The 21,261-nt window shown below is 51.1% G+C and overlaps 2 protein-coding genes across 3 annotated transcripts in view; one reads left to right on the plus strand and one right to left on the minus strand.

The window, feature by feature from the left end:
• NTN1 (netrin 1) overlaps positions 1-7,297 on the plus strand; it is an 87,352-nt gene extending 80,055 nt beyond the window's left edge. The window contains exon 6 of the mRNA XM_033077119.1: positions 3,343-7,297. Coding sequence (XP_032933010.1) covers positions 3,343-3,671 — 329 coding nt within the window. The 3' untranslated portion in view covers positions 3,672-7,297. The remainder of the gene's footprint in view (positions 1-3,342) is intronic.
• A 2,907-nt stretch (positions 7,298-10,204) lies between these two features.
• The window catches only part of STX8 (syntaxin 8), an 87,671-nt gene continuing 76,614 nt past the window's right edge, over positions 10,205-21,261 (minus strand). For both annotated transcript variants that reach the window (XM_033076731.1, XM_033076730.1), the window contains one exon: positions 10,205-11,275. In XM_033076731.1, the coding sequence (XP_032932622.1) occupies positions 11,208-11,275 (68 nt within the window). In that variant the 3' untranslated portion in view covers positions 10,205-11,207. The remainder of the gene's footprint in view (positions 11,276-21,261) is intronic.

Below are 21,261 nucleotides of genomic sequence, written 5' to 3' on the forward strand. Positions count from 1 at the left end.
ATATTAAACCAGTAGGAAACTGGCAACCAGAGCGAGGCAAAGCCGCCGCCGAATAAATTAAAAACTGAAAAAAAGGGGAAAAAAATCCCACATTTTAACACTTTGCTCCAGCGAGGAGCCAGCCCTTTACATTCCCAAACCCAGATGGTGTCGGGGTCACCTTTTGCTGCTGGTTGGAATAAAATCCACATGGACTCCATTCCACTTGTGCAGTGAGAGGGGAGCCAAGCCTTTGGAGAGCCCTGCCTTGGACTGGGACATCTGTGCCTGCCACTGCTGTCCCCAGCACCCCCTTCCACCTGGCCATATTAAACACCCTCAAAGTGCTCTGTTCCCACTGACACCCCTTGGGATCTTTCCCAGGGGCCAGCACAGCAATGGTCCCCAAATTTCCAACGCACACAGATAGCTCTGTACATGGGATATGTGATATTCCAGGATCCCACAATAGGATGCAGATTTGGCCCTGCAGCCCAGCCCTGAGTCAGCAGGTTTAACTCAGGAGATTTATCACAAAACCCAAATGTAAATTAAAAAATTAATTAAATAATTAGGTTTTTCCCTCTTTTCATGACAGCCTCGGGAGTTTTGGGGCCCTGACTCACAATCTCTGAATGCTGCAGGGTGCTTCTTTCAGCCTTCAGCAGCTGCCCTCAAATATTGTTTTGAGGCTTTGGGCTGGGTTTTGTTTTTCTTGACATTAAACCATCCATGCCTGGGCTTTCATCTCCAGCTTTCAGCCTTTGAGGCTTTCCTGTGGCTAGAGGCTCCCAGCTGGGCCTCAAGAAGCTGGGAGCATCCCTGAGCTCTGGGGATGCAGGAGGGGACCAGGGACACTCAGTCACCTTCTGCTGCCAAAGAACCATCATGTGGTGAGAGCTGGAAGGCTCCATCCAGGTGGGGTTTGTGGTGCAGGAGTATCAGTGTCAGCTGGGATGTGGTTCATGGGGCAGCCCCTGTCCTCACCAGATGTCCCCCAGCTGTCCCTCAGCTCCCCAGGCCCCTCTATTGCCTGAGAGCTCCCTTGGGAGCAGAGCAGGCTGCAGGGAAGTGAACCTGGAGAAAAATCTCTGGATCTCTGGGAGTGCCTGGGGTGCAGCAACCCCAGATTTCCCCCAGGGGTTGGCACAAAGGTCAGGGAGGAGCAGCCCCAAGGCAGCAGAGGGATCAGGAGCTGGGCTGGATCCCCTCTTCATTGAAACCAGTCTGGAGCAGAGGCCATCCCCACTGAAACCAGTGTCACCAGTCTGGAGCAGAGGCCATCCCCACTGAAACCAGTGTCACCAGTCTGGAGCAGAGGCCATCCCCACTGAAACCAGTGTCACCAGCCCCAGCAGGAGCTGTGGAAGCTGCAGCTCCTTTGATTTTTTTCTGCTCCAGGACACCACCTGTTCCCAGGGGACCACAGCAAGGGGAGCACCACCCCCAGGAGGAACCATCATCCCCTTCTATCTGCTGCCCCAGGGCTTTTGCCAGGGATGTTTTTCCAAGGATGCAGAGAAGGGGCAGTCCTGAGTGCAGGGGATCAGTGGGAACATCAGCCAAGTGAGAGCAGTTCAGCACAAAGCCAGGCTTTGTCCCAGGTGAGGGCAGGTGAAGGATGACACCAAACCCCAAAGCCAGCTTTGGACTACGGGGGCACAGCCGAGCCAGAGCCCCAAATCAGGAAGGGACTGAAATCTCCTTCATGAGAGGGGATTAAATCCCTGGCCATTTCTCCAGGGGAGCCAGCTTAGGTGCTTCCAAAAAAATGCCTCTCTCTATGTCCTGTGTCCCCTGGGAGATGCAGGAGGTGCTGCTCCCAGCCCACCACTGAAATACCCAGGCAAACACCACTAAAGCTGGGCTCCACAAAGCGGGTCAGGAGGAGCTGAGCATCCTGGATGTGAAGCTATGGGCAGAAATCTGGCTGTCAAGGCAGGCAGCTGTGGTTGCGCCAGCCAAGCCTTCCTCAAAGTTTTCACTCCTTCCACTTCATTAATAAAAAGGGAAAAAAATAAGAGACGGGGGCCTTGACATAAAAAGAAAATTACAGACTGTGTATTTTAGAGCAGAGTTTCCTGTAACCACCTCTCTCCAGTTCCTTTTCATTCATTTTCTCCATTTTGTCAGTGTGGACCCAGGCAGGTCAAAGGTTTAAGCCTTTTTGGAAAGATTTGTTTCAAAAAAAATAAAAATTGGCTACTCTTCACATTTTGTTACCTTCACACCAGACAGGGAAATACATGGTCAGAGCTTAGGGTTGTTTTTTTTCCTTTTTTTTTATTTAATGAAAGCATCTGGCCTCCATGACATGCTCTGAAAAAAATACCCCATATATTTTGCAATGTGTTAAAAAGCGGTGCTGGGCTGCAGAGCTCTGCTTCCTCCCAGAGCCTGGAATCATTTGGCTTTAGAGACAGGGGGATTCTCCTCCACTACCAGCCCAGAGGGGAAAACAAGGCAAATGGCAGAGCTTTCCCTGAGGTCTCTGGGAGTTTCTTCTCCCTCTGTTAATTTATACAAACAGGATTGGCCCCACTGGGGCTCAGCCAAGCAGCTGAGACAGGCAGGTGAATGGCCAGGGGTTTGTATCTCCCAGGGCATGGAGAGAAGAGTGGGGAAAAAGGGAAAAGCTCAATGATTTGGCTAAAAAAGCTCTTTGTGATTGTGCTGCACCAGCCTGTGCAGAGCCTGGCCCCTGCCTGCTCTCCGAGCCAGACCATCCTCACCTGGGATTTCCTCCTGTCTGCTGGTGGGGATTCCTCATCCCACAGCTGCCAAACAAACCCAGGAGGGTTGGGCAGGCCCTGCCTGGGGAAAGTATTTTCCTGGAAGCTGATTTTTAATCCAATCCCAGGAAAGAGCAAGGGCTGAGGTTTCCTCAGGCCATGGATACAGAGGAGGTTACACAGCCTCAGCCATGGGCTTGGAAAACATCATAATCATCGTTGTCAGCATCATCACCTTGTGCAGGGATCATGGTTGTTCTCCCACCTCAGTCTTGCTGTGGGTGCTGGTGCTGTCCCAGTCCTTGGCCAGGACAACAGGAACTGTCCTTGGAGCCCTGTGCTGCCATTCAGCACATGCAGAAATGTTTCAGTGACTGCCAGATGCTGGAGAGCATCTCCCCAGCCTGTAGTGGTCTTGGAAGTTTTGCTGAGACCCTCAGGTGCAGCACTGGCTACTCCTGTTCTTGGGGGGTGGCCTGGAGCCAGAATTCTGGGGCATCCACAACCCTTGGCTGTGGCAAAATGCCTCTTCCTCACACAACACATTAGGTAAGGCTTGATGTTCATTTTCTTCTCACCAGCCCAAACAGTAACACCTTTTCCTCTCTTGCCTGTGTATTGTTTTTTCCAGCTGTCCAGATCCACATCCTGAAAGCAGAAAAAAATGCGGACTGGTGGAAGTTCACAGTGAACATCATCTCCGTCTACAAACAAGGCAGCAACCGGATCCGGCGCGGAGACCAGACCCTGTGGATCCACTCCAAGGACATAGCCTGCAAGTGCCCCAAAATCAAGCCCATGAAGAAGTATTTGCTGCTGGGCAACAACGAGGACTCTCCTGACCAGAGCGGCATCATTGCGGACAAAACCAGCCTGGTGATCCAGTGGCGGGACACGTGGGCCCGGCGGCTCCGGAAGTTCCAGCAGCGGGAGAAGAAGGGGAAGTGTAAGAAAGCCTAAAGGAGGAGGAGAGGGAGAGACTGACTGTGCATGCTGCTTTGTGTAGAGCTGGGGCGGGCAGGGACCGGCTGCCAGGGCGGGCTGGGGGGGACAGGGGGACAGAGACCACAGCTGGGGGGTGCTGGGCTTGCACCTCGTATTCCAGGGAAGACAAAACCCAACAGAACCCAAGAGAACCCAACAGAACCCAATAGGACCCAACAGAAACTAACAGAACCCAACAGAAACACAACAAAGCTCAACAAAATCCAACAGGACCCAAAAAACCCAACAGAACCCAACAGGACCCAAGAAAACCCAACAAGACCCAGAAAACCCAACAGAACCCAACAGGACCCAACAGAAACCAACAGAACCCAAAAAAACCCAACAAAACCCAACAGGACCAAACAAAACCTGATGGCACACACAGACAGATCCCACGAGTGGGGTGTGGGCATGTGGCACCTGGGGCCCCCCAGCTCCCTCCTGCCCCATTGCTGAAGAACTGAGAGACACCGAACTGCCTTCCAGCTGCCAACATCTGCTGCCTCCAAAGCACGGCATGGGCACAACCACCCTGTAAGAAACTAATCAACAGCACTGCTGGAAATTAACTCCCCATCCCCAAAATCCGTATTTGTGACTTAGGCTGACTGAGACAGTTCTTGTAGAGGAAACTAAACCGAGACTTTTGCTGAGGACGAATCCGAGGATCGGCGGACGGGGTCTTGGAGAGCTTTGGTATCCAACAGCCGTGGCCACCACCCACTGATGGTGCCTGGGGCAGCCGAGCTCTCCGGCTGTGATGATGCTCTGGGTCCATTTCAGGCACAGCCAAAAGGGGACAATGTTGGTGGGTGACTTTCTGCTGTGCATAACTCTGGGAATGGCTCAGCTCCTGATGCTGAGGATGCTGCCCCCACCACACTGAACGAGGGCGAGTCCATAGGGTGCTCTGTCCCCCTCCAGCTACCCATTTACAGGAAGGAGTCAATAACCAGGATCCCCAAGGAAACACCCAGATTTGACAAAAAATGAGTTGGCATCCAGTTCCCATAAAGTGCCCTGGAAGATCCTGCCAGTCTCAGTCCCTGAATCTCCACTGTGGCCACCCCTGAACCTCCTCCATGGGCTCAGTCCCCTGTGCTGCTGTCAGCATACCAGGAACCCTCAGATGGTAGAAAATCCCTGCAGGGGACACCAAGGTCCTTGCTGGTCACTGGTTTCACTTCCACTCAGGCAGCTCTCCCAAACCCACAGCAGCTCTGCCTTCACTTCCTCTGGAGCTGCAGCCCCCTCACGTCCCTATAAAAGTTCTTGGAGACACAGTGAGGAGCAGAGGGTGCCAGGAGTGTCCCCAAGGGCAGTGGGGCCAGTGCAGAGAGCTCTGAGGCTTGGCCAGGATAGAGCCCACACAGGGCAGGGCCCAGGGAAGAGGTCTCAGCCAGGAGCAAGGGGTGACCCACCTGGAGCTCTCCTTCTGCTGGGTGACAAACAGCCAATTTAAAATTCCCAATTTCCAGCCATGAATGCACTGAGCACAGTGGAGGCTGCTTCACCTCAGACTGGAGCATCTTCCCCTGGGGTACCCAGCTGGCAGAATTGGCTCAGGAGTTGTCACCCCCATGCCAGGCTGCTCCCCTGCCACACCAGCCCATGGGGAATGGGGAATTCCAATTCTGCTCAGCCTTGGAGACTGGGAATAGCTGGGGCAGAAGGCAAGGAGGACAGGATGGTACCTGGGGGAGAAGCAAACATTAGTCGCTATGAAAAGCAAAACCTCCCTGATATTTTTCCTTTTAGGAAACTTGGAAACATCTCTTTTATGACATTTTCCAGTGCTTTTGCCTTGTTTTATAGCAATTGACAATATTTATATAATGACATAAACCACCATAAAGCAGGGCAGCCATGTAAATAGGTGCAAAGAGGAGGCTCCCAGGGCTGCTGGAGACACCACCCAGAGGGACCCAGCTCTGCTGAGCCTCCCCTGCCACCACAAGGCCCCCAAAATTAATCTGGGTATTAGGAAAAAAATCCCACTCTGGACATCAAGAAACTCCCCTCCCCACCCCCCCCACTCCCAGTCTGTGTTTTCTCCCCCTTCTCAAACTGGACTTGGTTTTCCTTATCTCGGAGCTCAAGGAGAGCCGACAGTTTTGCAGCCAAGGGAAGTGAAGCCACCAGGTTCTGAAGGATAAAATGTGACCTCAAGTGACTAAATGGAGGCTGAAAGCCCCAAAACGGGGCTTGGATGCTCTCCTGCAGCCACCATCAGCTGCTGCCAGGGAACCCCAAAGCTGGGGACAGCGCATCCCCAGGTAGCTGGGATGTCCCAGCCTTCAATCGGTGCCTAAAAGTACCAGAATCCAACCCAAAGCCAGTTCTCCACATGGAGAGCAGGAAGGAAAGGCCAGGGGACAGGGGGACTGCCCATGGCACACATGGACGCCCCATGCTCACTCCCAGTTTCCAGCCTTGTCAAGCACAGCTGCCCTCCCCAGCACAGCCTGCACACCCCAACCCCCCAGGGTCACCCTCCAGCCCCTTCCCTGCTCCCACTGGTCCTGGTGGCTGCAGGAGACCCCCCCACCCCCTCCTCCCACCCCCTCCTTCCACAGCCAGACCCCTCCAGGCACTGATAACTTGGGGACTCAGAAGGAAATGAGCTGGCACCACAGCCTAGATCCTGGCACAGGAGGGAAGGAAGTCCCCAGCCCTGTCCCACCAGGACCTGTCCCCCACTCCCAGCTGCAGTTTTGTGCTTTCCAGTCCGAGCAGGCAAACCCCCTTACTCCATCCACGGTCTCAGTGCCCTTCATGCACGAACCCTGACCTGCAGGAGCTGCTGCTGGAACTGGTGGAACTGGAGCAGCCTCTGCTGGGAGGGCACAGCAGCCCCATTTCAGGGCCCAGAGGTGCAACTCCTCCCTGCAGCCAGCCCTGCTCTAGGACATCTCCAGGACTCCTGTCCTGGTGACCCAGAGGGACAGGATGTCCCCTCAACACCGGGGGCAGCTCTGGGGGACCAGCCCCGTTCTGAGCAGCAGAGAACCCAGCCCCCCATCCCCTGGGGACAGGAGTGGGACCCCGAGGACAGCAGGGTGGCTGGGAAGGGGCTGTGGTGCCTTTGGAGGCTTTGGAGAGCAGCTGCAATGCCAAAACAATCATCACTGAGCGTAGCACCCGACACAAGTCGCTTGGTCTCATTTCTGTTCGTTCCGTCGTGTCCGTGCCCCCTCCCCGCCCCCTCCTCATCCCCTCACAAACCTGTGTCCGTTTTGGGGTTGTTGTTTTTTTTTTTGTTGATTTTTTTTATTATTATTATTTCTGTTAATATCTTGAACTGTAAATGTTGTTTAGTTATGACCATGGCAGACTGCTTTGGGCGATGTTTCTTTACAATGCATACTAATATATTATGGTTATTATATATGAATATATTTAATGACACGTGAAAAAGTTGTGGATTTTCTTATTGTTTTTCTCAGTTGTTTCTTTTTTTTCCTTTTTTTGCCCCTTCTGTTTGTTTGTTCGTTAGATTGGCTGTAATTGACCCGAAGGAGCTTGTAACTGTTCAGCACCCCCTTGGTAGAACTAAAGTCAGAAACCAGTTGAATAAACTCTTGTAAACTGTAAAAATCTCCAGGAATTTCTGCTTCTTCCCACCCCATTGCTCGGCAAGCCCGTGGGACAAGGACCTGGGCAAGGAAATGCTGGTGTCCCCTTCACTCCCAGGGTCCCCTTGGCAGGGCTGAGGTGGCACAGACGTTTCTGACTGGCAGTCCCAGCCCTGTCTCCACCCAGCACACCCAGGCACAGCAGGGTCACCGTGGGTGGGTGGCATGAGAGGTCCCCACCAGCCCCTGGGGGCTCAGCTGTGCCCTGCAGTGGGACAGAGCCAAAACCTGTGGGTCCCCACCCAGAGCTGGGGGACAGGTGTGGGGACAGCCAAAGTCTGGAGTCAGGAAAGCTGCCAAGCCCACTCCAGACCCATTTCTGTCCCACCCAGAGGCTGCTCAGCAGTGCTGGCCCTTCCTGCCCATCCCCTGCAGGGCTCAGGGCTCCATCAGCTCCATCCCAGGATCAGCCAAGCCCAGGCAAGAGCTGGTGGCACCAACAGCATGGGGAGCTGGAGGTGAGGGGAACTGAAGCAGCAGAACAATTCCAGTGACAAAAATCCAGGCAAAAGGTGCTGCCAAGTGCTGGGGGTCAGCCCAGCTGACCTGAGCCTTCAGCAGTGCTGGGAATTTATGAATCCAAAAACATCCCGGGGAACGGAAATCTCAGATCTTTATTGCAGAGACAAATGGGTCACAAGTGCCAGCCCTCTGCTCTGAGGGGCAAATGGGCTTCCCAGATTGCAGGTGGCCACTTGTCCAAAGGTGACATGGTGGCTCTGGAAAGAGGGGGAGGAGGCTTTTCCCACGGAGGGCTGGGCCTGGAGTGGTTTTCCCAGCCTGGTCCCACCAGGCAGTGTGGGAGAGGAGCCATCCTCACACCAAGCTCACACCAGCAGTCAGGGAATATGAAAATGCCCAGCAGCCTTCCAAGATGATCCCTGTCCTCATGCAGGAGGTGGGGATTTTTCCCAGGGCACTGGGATATCCAGGTGCCTGGAGCACACACCAGACCTGCCCTCAGCACTGGGACTTTTGATGAAACTACAGCTGGAAGCATCTGAACTCCTGAGCACATCCTCCAGGGGAGAGATGGAGGAGGTGGCAGGGAAGGCAAAGGCTGGGATGTCTCTGGGCACATTCCAGGAAGATCTTTGCTTGGAGAAGCCACTCCAGCTTGGCTTCTCCACCACTGCTGCTCAGAGCCAAACCCCGGCATCTCTTGTATTTTAACCTTCCTTTTTCTTTAGTGGGGCAGGGAGACAGAAAAGCTTCCCTGCACACAGCACAGCCCTGCCAAATCTGCTGCTTTTTAATAAAATTCCTCACCCACACAACACATTAAATGTTACCTAAAGGGCAAGGCTGAGAACGTCTTTGTTTGCCAGCACAACGAGCAAATCCTAGTGTTTCCACCCTCCCCAGGCACCCACAGGAAAAATGTGCTGGAGGACCCAGTGGGTCAGAAGTGCCTTTGAAAGCCTCGGCCAGAACAAAATCCCTGTGGAACGCTGATCAGGATGAGTTACACGTCCATCCTGCGTGTCCTGGCAATTCAAACAAAGCCATCATTCCCTCCAGAACTGACAGTTTTAATTAGAAGCCCAGGCCCATGGTCTCAGCTGAACAAACCCCACGTTGCTCTCTGTCACTGAAGATCCACAGGAGTGAAATCCTGCTCTGGGCTTGGAGGCTGCTGCTGAGGACCAGCTCCAGGAGCATTCAGAGTCACTCCCACTGCAGAGCTGCAGGAATGCCCAGATTTGGAACTGCTCTCCAAAGCCTTTCCTTGTTTCCAGCTGGAGCAGCCCTGCCTAAAGCTCCATTTCTAATCTGACATCAACAATTAACTCATCAACCCCCTGCCATGTCCTCTTGGAGAGCAGAGGACATGAAACCACCTCTGTTTGCCCCTCCCCTCTCTGACAGCCACAAGGTGAAGCATCTCCCCAGGAGAACTGACCAGGCACAGACTGGTAAGGATTTTCTCCAGCAGAGCACACAGAGGAGCTCCAGCCTCCAGTCTCCTCCAGCTCTGAGTGTTGGGGAAAGGCTGGGCACAGACACAGAGCCCTGGCTGAAGCTGGAGGGGGCACAGCTGGAGCTCTGGGCCTTTCTCTCCACCATGCTCCTCTCCCCCCTCCAGTGCCCTCCCCAGGAGCACAAAGACAGGGAAATGCTCTCTGGATCCAGGGGACAGCTCCCACAGCTGTAGGACACAGCACCACCCACAACAGGTGAAGAAGAGAAGTTGTGGATCCCTGGGAATGCTCAAGGTTAGACTGGGCTTGGAGCAACCTGGGCCAGTGGAAGGTGTCCCTGCCTATGGCAGGGGTGGCACTGGATGGGATTTAAAGTCCTTCTCCTCCAAACCATTCTGGGATTCTGTGTATTCCATGTGTCCCATGGGGTACTCAGGAGCTCCCTGCCTCTGCTTCCTGCAGAACTCCATCTTCTTCCTTGGCTCTCATCCTCAGAGCCTGGAGCGATGGGGTCCAAGCTCCAGCCAACACCTGCACCCTGCAAGGAAACAACTGAGGTGATCTGCAGTCACCAAACCCTTAACAAAGGGGGCAGTGCCCAAGTCCCAGGCTGGGGAAACTGAGCCTAGAAGGGCAGAAGGGATTTGTGCCAGTCAAAAGGGAACACAGTACCAGGATACCCTGGTTCCACCTCCCAGAGCAGTGCTGGATGTGCTGTGTGGGCAGAGGGAGGTGAGTGCCACAGCCAGGTGAGAGCTGGGAAAGGAGACAGCACCAGGGCAGGTGAGGGGCAGCCCTTGCAAGTCTCACAGATCTGTCATCATATACACAAAGTATGACAGAATCACTTATTTCCTTTTCCAGACCAGCTCTTAGGATATGGCAGCATTGGATAAATCATTCACAGACAACACAAGATAGTAGGAAACAGTAAAACCCCAGGCAGAGAAACGGTATATAAATGGATCAGCTTTGATCAGTATTTATTGCTTGCTCTATTAATCCTGAAATCAAACTGGCATGTGTAACAAAATAATTATTCTTTTGGCCAGAAGCAAACATTTAATACTTCTTTTTCATTAGTTTTGAAATAGGTAATCTTTCCTCTCAGCTGTAGAAGGGTGTGAGAAGCTGTCAAAGGAAGAGACAGAGCTCATGAGGACGTTAATTCTGGTGCATCTCCCGAGCCAGGCTGGCAGAGCCCCTGGGGAGCACACAAGGGCAAAGCTCTCCACTCTCACAGGCTGGGCTGAGTCCTGCTGCTGTTTAACTCCCATCCCTGGAGATCAGTAACTCACCAATGACTCCATCCCTGGAGATCAGTAACCATCCCTGGAGATAAAAACCCACCAATACCTCCCCCCCAAGGGCTGAGCACTGACTCAGTCACCAGTGATTCTGTGCAGCCCATGGGGGTCCTGCAGGGCTGTCTCTTCCCAACCTGTGAGAATCCAGATGCAGTCATTCCCCAAGACTAGTCAAGTCATTCCTTGAAAACCACGGAGCATTTTCTCTCTGAAGGAGGCATCCTGAAGCAGGGGAACATTGAACATTGCAGTTCTCCAAAGCACTCCTGGATTTTGGTGTTTGAAGCCCCTGGGATGTCTGAGCTCAGGGAGATGGGCAGGGCAGCAGCACCAGCGTGTCCCCAGATGTAGATGCAGGAGAGGTGGGTCCATCCTACAGCTGCAGCTGCCTGAGTGCCAGAGGGAGGTGGGAGAGTGGGACAAAATCCTCTTTTCCCACTGAAATCCTCCAGATCCCACAGAGTTCCTCAGCCGCGCTCCAAGGAGAGCAGATGTCTGGTGGACACTGCTTCAGCCTGCTGCTGTGGAGTTCCTTCCCAGCTGTGGAGTTCATTCCCAAGGATGGAGTGAGTTCATTCCCAGCACAGAAGGTCCCTGCACACAGCAGGTCCCTCCCCAGAGCCCTGGTGCTCCCCTGGATCGGGGCTAACCCGTCGGCCAGAGCGCGACCACAGCGATGGCGATGAGCAGCAGCACGATCACCACCAGCATCCCTGCAGAACACAACAAGGTTTAGGCTGCTGCCTTCAGCATTTACAGATGGTTTCTGTGATTAAATTCCTCCTCCTCTTCCCAGCTAGGAAGGATTCCCCCTGCTCACCCCCGACAGGCCCTGCACTCTGGGGAGCTGAACAGAGACCTGGACCCAAACCCCATGTTGGCTGAGCAGTTCCTTCTCTTCCTGACCTTTCAATATCTTCCAGCAGTGCCTGTGGGGTATCTTCCTACCTGAACATGTGCCATGGAAACATCAAGGGATGTGTTTAACTCACAGCCAGACTGGTGGAGCTTTGCTAGAATCCCTCTGTACCATCCCACTGGGGCAAAGGATTATTCTGGAGGAAATGCAAACTGCACCAGGAAATTGTTTCCAACACAAAGTACTCTGTGCAGAGCTAGGCTTTCAGGCATGTACCTGACCTGGGGAAACAGGGATCATCCAGCTCTGGAGAGAATCCCACAGCAGTGCCCCACCTCTGCCTGTGGCTCTGTGTGCCCCATCCTGCCCCAAAACCCACTGGATCCCTGCACAAGTTCATGACAAATGAGATCCTACAAAATGAGATCCCCTCCCTTCTCCTTAAGTCCCCATTTCCCAGCAGGATCTCTCCCCTTTCTCTCCCAGTTTTTAGAGGAAAGGAAGAAATGTTTTAGTTAGAACATCCTGGATCCACCCCCAATAAACAAACTCCTCACCCAGCTGGGATCACTGTGCTGGGCACTGGCATCACACCCATGGGCATCCCCTGGGCTTAAATGCTCTTTTAATTGAGAGGCTTTTATTTGTGTTCAGTATCTGCTGTGAGCTGTCTCCCTGCCCAAGCAGAGGGAATGCAGAGGGTTCCAAGTGTGGAAAACCTGTCCCTTCCTCTGCTCTGCTCACTAATGACTATTACTCAACCACTTACAGTATTTACAAGTCCAGCTCATGGCAATTAAAAAAGGATGTATTGAAATAAACTCCTCTTTCCAAGCTGGAAAAGGATATTAGACACTGTGTTTTGTAAATAGTGTCATGTTTTCTGTGCAGAAACTGTTCCTCTGCCAGGGGGCCAGGATTTTTTTTCCAGGGAAATAAGAGTTGCCACCAACAGTATTTTTTTCTCTTATGCTCAGCTGAAACCATTTGTGATCCCATCTAGCCCTGCCCCCTGGCAGTGGGAGCCATTCCCTGTGTCCTGTCCCTCCATGCCTTGTCCCCAGTCCCTCTCCAGCTCCCCTGGAGCCCCTTCAGGCTCTGGAAGGGGCTCTGAGCTCTCCCTGGAGCTTTTTCTTCTTCAGGCTGAACAGCCACGACTTTCTCACCCTTTTAGTCTCCTATTTTTTACACCTTAATATACATTTTGATGTTTTCAACAGAGCCAGAAGCAAATAATTTGCCTAAATAGGGAAGAAGTAAGATCTGATAAAGCTGCCACATTCCAATTCTCTGTTATGTTTTGCACTGGAGGGAGAAGTTTTAGAGGGTGCAAATCCTTCACACAGTTTCAGTGTAACAGACTTTATGGACTCCAGCAATTAAGAGACAAGCGAGATCAGCTGCTTGGAAAATACTCTATAGGTGTGAATTAGTAATGATACAGAGGGGAGTTAATGGGGTGTAATTATTCTTTGACGAGTCCCAAGAAAAACTGCACATAAACCCCAAATTATTCCCCAGCAGGAAGAGGTGAAGGTGGGGGACTAATAAAGGATTGCTAATGGGCAATGCTGAGTGAGGGAACTGCAGGGCACAGCCAGGGCAGTGGGAGAGGGGACAGCAGAATGAAATAAATCTCATTTCATCCCTGGAAACAGACTGGCATTAAGAACCTGCAGCCAGAATATGGGGGCCAAGTGGTGTCCTTGTCCCAGCTGAGGTGGGAGCAGCAGAGCTGCTGATCCCAGGAACACCAAAGCAGGAGCACACAGCACATACATCTCCTGCACAAGACAGACCAGATGTTACACACATTTCTCCCCCCTGTGCCACAGAACAGCAGATTAGAAGGATCTGAAGGTTTTAAACCTGGGTGTTCAATGTGCTTTCCCCACAAAAGCTGTGGATAGGATCTGACAGGAATTCTGCATTCTGAGCTCCCTGCCTGCTTTGCCTTTTTTTGCTCAAATGCTATGAAATATAAATATTCTCCTTGACAAGCAACCCTCAAAGAGAAGCTGGGGAATCAAAGCCATTCTTAAAGTCAACAGGAGTCGGAAGAGAACAAAGGAAAGATTCTTGTGCAAAAGGAAACAGTGCCAGGAATACAAATCCAAACTGCATCTCTGAGGGAAAGGTGGGAAGAAGAAATCTCTTTGCAATTACACAGCAAATAATTAAGGCAGGCTGGAGTAAATACCATGCTCCTGCAGCTTCCCTCTGCTAAAGGCTGTGGGGCAGTGCTCCAGCTGCTGATCCAGCTGCTGAGGAGCAGGGCAGGAATGCAGGGAGCACATTCCCAGCTTGCCCTGAGTTCCACGGCATGTTCCATGGCAGGATGGGGATCTCCACAGCACTGCTGGAACTCTGGCACTCACATGGCTCTGCAGGTCTTGATGTTACTGCTGAGCTCAAATGCTCTTCTGCTCATGCCCCCAGTCCCTGGCTCAGGGGGGTTCAGTGCTCCACATCTCATCAAACTTTTTCCAAATAAAGATCCCATTTTTAGATACAAGATGGAAAGAAAGGGTTAAATTACATGTTATTTAGGTTAATATTGCTCTTTGGTCTGTCTCAGCTGCTCTGTTCAGCCTGGGAGCAGAGGAGCTGGGGATGACAGCCCAAGTGCCCAGGCCATTCCCTCTCCCCAGGATTGTCAGCTCTGGTTTGGGGTTCCTCATGGACACTCTTCCCACTGTTTTACCCCCCAACCACCAATTTTCCAGCTTGGGTTCATACGGAAAAGCAAAACCTTGAGGTCTAAATCACCTGGAGGGCATCCAGGAGAGGAAATGTCTACCCCAGCTGGCACCTTGGTGACCAGGGCAGATGCTGAGGGGTGATGTCCCCTCTACATGGGTGCCCAGCCTGGCATTCTCTTCCAGCCTGGAAGCATCTCTCCTTTGGGCACGTTTAACCAAAGTGATCCCATCTGTCATCCCCAAATCCAGCCCAGCTGGAGCCTTGGGAAGTGGCAGTCCTTGGGTGAGCTGGATGCTTCTGGGGCTCAGGATTGGAATATTCAGAGAGCAAACACAGCCCCATGGTCATTGAGTCCTGGGGACTCAAGTAAATGCTGATTTCAGCCCATCAAAAAAAATTTGTAAGGCATGTGCATGTGTGTGTGGTCAAGTCCTCCGCCCTGACTTCAGAAGCTGCAAGGTTGCAGCCAAATCCATTTCAACAATGTCCAACTTGCATCTGGCAAATCCCACCCCAAAAATGAGATGTGCCCATGGCAATGGGCTGGCCCTGCAACAAGCCCTGAGCATCCCCCAGCACCCTGTCAGTGAATATTTCTGGGAACAGCAGCTGTCCTTTGGGTCTTCCCTATCTTTCCTGCCGATTTGAATGTAGTGTCACTCTCAGGTTCCACACCAGTGTCTTTTATAGATGATAAAATAATAATAAATAGCATGCTCGGACTTTAAAGAGCCTGTATAGCATTACATTATCTGGAAAAAGCAGCTTGATTTTGGCCAGGGAAGTTATATTCCCACAGAACTGTCTATCCAGAAGTTTATGAATAAGTCTTCTTTTATAAGGGACATGGAGCAGTAACTTATAAACACATAATCGTTGTTTTATAGGGCAGCAGAGAGCAGGGCAAGGATGGGAGCTTCAGCAGGGGCTGCAGAGGCCTGGCTGCTTTCCTCGAGGACTTCTCTTTAATATCACAGTTTTAAAGAACCCAAATTTTATCTGCTGTTTCAGTAAGTTAATTTTAAGCCCGTGTTGCCAGATATATGGCAGAAACCCTGCCCAAATCCCTTCAAACCCCTGCTTTTGGAGGCAGCAGGGCACCAGCTTGGAGGCTGGCTCTGAACCCTCTGCACATACCTAAAGCACTACTTTCACATGGCAAACACCCCAAGAAATCCATCTTGCTGTCCTTTCTGTTCCCTAAAAAAAAGAGCTAAACACTTTCTCCCCCAAAAGCCATAAAAATCCTTTCCCTCTAACATTTTCCCCGTGCCGGGTATTCAATTTGTGTTGCATTAAGAAGCACTTGAGCAGAAATCCCACGCTATGAAGCTGGTTTGTGTGTAAATACAGCCCTGATTCCTACACCTGCAGCACTGAACCCACCTCTCTGGAGGTTTTGCTTTATTAGTTTTGTGACAGCCAAACGTTTTCTTGGGCGAGAGGGCTGGGGAAACGCTCCTTCCCCGACGCCCCCGCCTGCCCAGAGGAACCTGGCCCTTATTGCTTTTGACCTTCCTTTTCAACTGCTCTGCCTGGAGAAATTTAACACTACAATTGTACCTCTCAGCCCTGACATCAAAATCATTGGCAGTTCTCAGAGAAATCAAGACCAGGCTCGGCGAGCGGTTATTAAAGGCTCCAAATGTTCATGTGTTTCATTGGGTCTAGAGGAGGGAAAAAAAGACACTTCTCAAAAAAGCTGAGCTCGTTGGAAACAACAACTATTGCATTATTAATTCCTTTTTTGGAAGAAAGAAAAGCCCAGGTCATTCCTATGTAAGATGAAAAAACACTTGGTCTATGAGTTATTGCACATTTGGAGCTGTTCATGCGATGCCAGATTAACCTGAAGAAACGATTTATCTGAGGCAAAGGTGCAGACTTTGTTTATGCACATTAACTCCTCGGTCAATATTATTTCACACGCTAGAAATTGCATTTTTGTGGGGTTTGGTCATCTCAGGTTGGAGATAGGATTCCCTCTGGGGCACACAGATGAGTTTGGTGCTAAACAAAGTGTGGTTAAAACCCAGCAGGATGAGAAGCATCACTATCAGAAAACAAGCATCAGATTAGCCTCAGAAGCAGCGTGGAGTGAGTTTTTCTCCAAACCTTTATGACTTCAGCAATTGAATAATGGCAAACTTCGGGTCCCAAACCCCACGTGCAGCCTGGCTGAGGGCAGGGAAGTGAGCTAAGTGTTTCTCTTGATCCATTATTGTTATACTTCAATTTGCTTCTTTTTTAATCTATTTTTTCAAATTATAGATGCATGCCAGGTAATGCCCTGAACTGCTTCCAAGCACAACTGCACCAAAATCCCAAATTCACTCAAGGAGCAGCACAAACCCAACCTCACCAAGAGCTTGGGGCTTTGGCCACAGCCTCCAGCTGCTGCCCACGTTCCAGCAGCCCTGGTGCTCAGCTGCTCCATGGGGATGTCATCTCCTGCCTTTGGAAGGCTCAGCTCTTATGGTTTGAGGTGCCACATTTGACTGTGTGTCTATTAAACAATTCCTGAGCCTCCTGCACTGCCCTGAGAACCAGAAGTCAGGAAGGGCAACTCAAAGCCAGGAAAGTTTCCCATAGAAATTAGGGAATTTAAATTATTTTACCTTCTGAGCCACCAGAAGTGAAGCTCAGAGACAGGCAAGACATTTGTTTGGAGCTGTAGACAAGGCAAGAGCACAGCAAGAACTGAACTGTCACAAGTTTTAACTTTCAGAGGAGTCTGTGGGAAAGGGAACACTTTGAGCTAAATTTGTATCTCCTTTAAATAGCAGCAGGTAGCTGGAAGAGGACAATGGTGGAGAAATGGTTCATGTACCTCTAAGACACAATGACTGAACCACAGAGCTTTAGAGCAATCCATACCTGAAGACCTTCTGCAAAAATACTGGGTAAGAAAATCATTTCCTGGACTCACCACAGCATGAAGAACAGGTGTGAGAGACAACAGCTTCCCCAGGTGGCTCCCCATCCCAAAACCCCCAAATCAACCCAACACTGGCAACCTCAACCCATCTCTGCCTGTTCTGAGGGGTGGGGAGGGCAGAGCTGTGCAGATCACCCAGCCCCCAACAAGCCCCAAACTGGAACCATCCTCATGGTTTTTCCTTTTGTTCTTCTGGAGTGACTTCACAGACTTTCCTTGCTTGGCCACACCATCATCAGATTCTTTCCAGCCCCAAAGGTCATTGGCAGATGTGGCCACTGGATTTCTTTGCATGTAGCTTATTTTTCTTCCCCATTTTTAATTAAACAAGCACAGAGTTTCCAACTATCCTTCCTCCAAACTCTCAGGCATCCTTTCCCTTACAACAGGGACACCAAGGAGCAGGAGCAGTTGAGGAATACTCAGCATTTCTGAGCAGCTTGGAATGGGACCTGTGAGAGTTTCACAGACCTCATGTGCACTGAAGGTTTCCCAGGAGACAGGAAACAAAACAGCTCAAGCAAGAGCACAAAGGTTCTACAAATCCCTTATTTCATATGAGGGTCACTCAGTTCACTCAAGTGAAACCAAGCCAGAGGTGTCACCTGAACCCTTCTGCTCTGGAAAAACCAGCAGGAAGGGTGAGAAAGCACAGGTTTAACTGGGATATCCCCATCTCCACCAGAAGACATCCCTCATGCCATTTGCAGTGAAGAACAGAAGGGTTTGTCATGAACTGTGGCATGAACCTTCAGGAACTGTGCTGGGGAGAGCAGCTGGGATCGGGGCGTGCAGGACAGCCGGGGAAAGTCCTGGCAAGAACAAAATACCTCAGGAAATCCAAGGGTTTCCAATGGAAAATCCAACCAGGGGGACCTTCTGCAGCACAAGTCTCAGGTCACTGAAAAGGCTTCACAGTGCACTCCAAACATGGGAGATTCACCAGCCCTGGCTGCAAGGAACCACCAGGCTGAGCCAGTCCCAGGATGGGGCTGTGTCCTGAGGGCTGGGGTTCCTCCCAAATCTGTGCCTCCATGGACCTTATCCAGCTCAGCCTCCCTGCCCAGCCCCAACTCCCACAGGGGCTGCAGAAGCCCAGCCCAGCTGGCAAACTCCAAAGGGCTTTCCTGAAAGGAAGGGTCACAGCCCAGGTCTGCTACCTGCAGCAGGCTGGGAACAGGCAGAAGCTGTGACAGATGATCCCAGCAGGGAACTGCATCTCCTGCACCACTTTCTCCAGGAAAAACAAATGGGCAAAGAAAAAATAATCAAATGAAAGGCCAGCTCTGCTGGCCTGGCACAGAAGGGACATCTGCCCACGTCCATCTGCCACCAGCCCCACACCCCAGCTTTGTTTTTGGTGGGGTCACTTTTCTGCCATTGTAGCTGCCTGAACTGCCCCACCAGGAGACCAGGGCCAGACAGGGAAAAAGGTGGGAACGTGGGGAGAAGGAGCAGGCAGCCACCAGCTCTGCTTAGATACATCACTAAATTGTCCCATCAGGCTCTCAAATCATTGGGAAAGGATTATCTTTTGCCTCTGCCTTTGTTTTTCACTCTGGCAAATGCTGGGATTGCTCCCTCCCTATTTACATGGACATATTACAGCACTAAAACACTTCCAAACCATTTCAAGCATCACATGAGAAAAATAAACAAGAAATACAAATAATCACAGCTCAGTCAAACGAGCAGAGCAACAACAGCAACAACCTTGCAGTTTTGCTGCTCCATCTGAACCTGCAAGGACAACCTCTCCATCAAGAAGAGCCTATAGCACAACAAAGATCATATTGTGTTCGTATCAGTCATTCAAGGTCAGATTAAGTGTTCCTGAAGGTTGCTCCATGTGTCTCCAATTTTCCAAAGTGCCCTACTCGCCCAGGAATTGTAGGGACTTTTGAAAATGGGCTGTTGGCTCCCAAGTGCCCAGGATGTTTGACTGAGTGGTCAGGAGGGCTGAGATTTCCATACAAATTGCAAAGCTCCTAAATGGCTTCCTCAGCACAGGGCCGGGGGTGGAAACGGGAGAATATTTAATGATTAGTTCCTTATGGCTCCCACATTCTTGAAGCATATTTCTTGCAGTCCTGGAACACTCCTGCATTCTTGATTGCAAAATGGCAATAAGTGATTTCCTTTAAAAGCCTTGTCTTTTATTGGAATACTAAAAATACCCCACTAGCCCCACTGCACTGCACTCTCTCTCTTTCCTGGACAGGCCCCATCGACCCTGATGTATTCTATTTTGAAGACAGCAATAAACATTTCAGCATGGGCCGTTCAATCCACTTCATAATAGATCTTGCATTTCCAGTGGAGCCCTTCTAGCACCATAAATCATCTTTACACAGACTTAAGTATGAGAAACTCCAGCTCAAAACCAGCATGGACTTTTTTTTCTCTTTAGAAATTAAGATTGGGCACAAAACAGTCAGGAATTAAATGTCTGACAACTTTAAACATGAAACCACTGGGCTGAGCCTGTAAAGCAGGGCTGCTGCAACGGTCAGAATCACACTGTGCTCCAGTCAATCCACTTGACACAAAACCTACCTTGGTGGGGTGAAGTTCAGAAAAAATTCCCTGCACATTCACTCCATCCAAACAAACACGGCTTTCAGATCTGGGAGACTCTGGCTGCTGCTGATTTTAAAAGCCACAGATGAAGATTAATGACACTGCACGCCTGAACTGCTTCCACATACCCAAAACTCCTTTTGTTTTTCCATCCATACAGACTGGAAGCCCAAACTGTTCTCCCCTCTGCTCATGATGTCTCTCTCCATCTGCTACAGACCTTGGAGAACAGCTCAGAGACAATTCGAGGTACACAGCAAGGAGGCTCCTGCCTGAGCCAGGACTGAGGTCCTGGCTGAGCCAAGGAGCTTCTCCAGGAACAGCACTTGAGCAACCACGACCAAGAACTGCAACAGCAGCAGCCAGCCCTGCTCAGCCTCCACCAGCACAGCCTTTGTGTCTCCCTGCAGCAGGCAGCAGGGATGAATTCCCAGCCCAGCAGTGCAGGTGCCCAGCCCAGCAGTGGGTGGGCTCCCCAGAAAGGGGAGGTTTGCAGGATGAGGTGCCCGAGCGGCCCTGAGCTGTTCCCCCACCACGGTCACTGCTCTCCACACCAAGGAGCTCTGCTGGGAACCTGACCTCAAACCTGCTGCTCACACCTTCCCCCTGCTCCAGCCATTTCCTGGAGTCCCTCCACCCCTCAAAACAGGCTGATCCCAGGTGCTGGATGAAACACAAGCACAGCCCAGCACAGATGGGACATGACCACTCCTCCACAGTCCCAGAGGACAGTGAACCTGACTTTGGTGTTGTGGTTGGACAATCCCACCCTGCTGCCACTCTGATGGCAGCTCCTGTTCCATCCAACAGGCTTTGCTGGGCATCAGCTTCCCTTTCTTGAGTGAATCTCATCTCACATAGCCCTTCCCCACCGGCAGCCAGGGTCTACAAAACAACAGCTGCATCTGTGGCAGGAATTTTCCAGGCAGACTGACAGAAACTGGGCTGAAACCATTTGTCCAAAGTGGTATTGGTGTTCAAATCAATGCAGTTTCACCTAAATGTTTAGAGTCACATGAGAAGATGTCAAGGGTTGTTTTTTTGTTTTCTTTCCAAGCACTTATTTCCAGTTGACTCATTCCATGAATTTTATTTGGGTGAATCTCCTACTCCAACAGCGGGATCTGGTGACCACAGCAAGGACATGCTCTGGAGCCATCACTCATAAAAACATCCAGAGGAAACACATAATGGAAGGTTCTAGTACAACTTAGTAGTACTTATTAGAAGGTTCTAGCACAACTTAGCTGGGCTCAATGCTGCTTGTGGGTCCCTTCCAACTTGAGATATTCCATAATTCCACTATTCAAGGACCAGGCTCAGGCTGCTCAGGGCTTTGTCAACCTGAGCCTTGGAAACCCTTGAGGACATGGAGCTGTGGAGGGATCCCGCACTCTGGATTCCCTGGAAACCCAACCAAAGATGTGCCCATTGTCCCACAAGGGAAGGCACTTCCCAACCCAACAAAGCTGCTTAGGGAAGCCCAGAGACAAAATGCTGGAGTGGGAAAGTGCCTTTCACCTCAAGCACAACCCTGAGGAAAGCGAAAAAACCCTGGTGTCTTCCTGGCTGGATCTTTAAACATTCAGGTGAAACTTGTTTGATTTTAACACCATACC

This window comes from Catharus ustulatus, chromosome 20 (assembly GCF_009819885.2).
Source record: "Catharus ustulatus isolate bCatUst1 chromosome 20, bCatUst1.pri.v2, whole genome shotgun sequence".
NCBI lineage: Eukaryota > Metazoa > Chordata > Aves > Passeriformes > Turdidae > Catharus > Catharus ustulatus.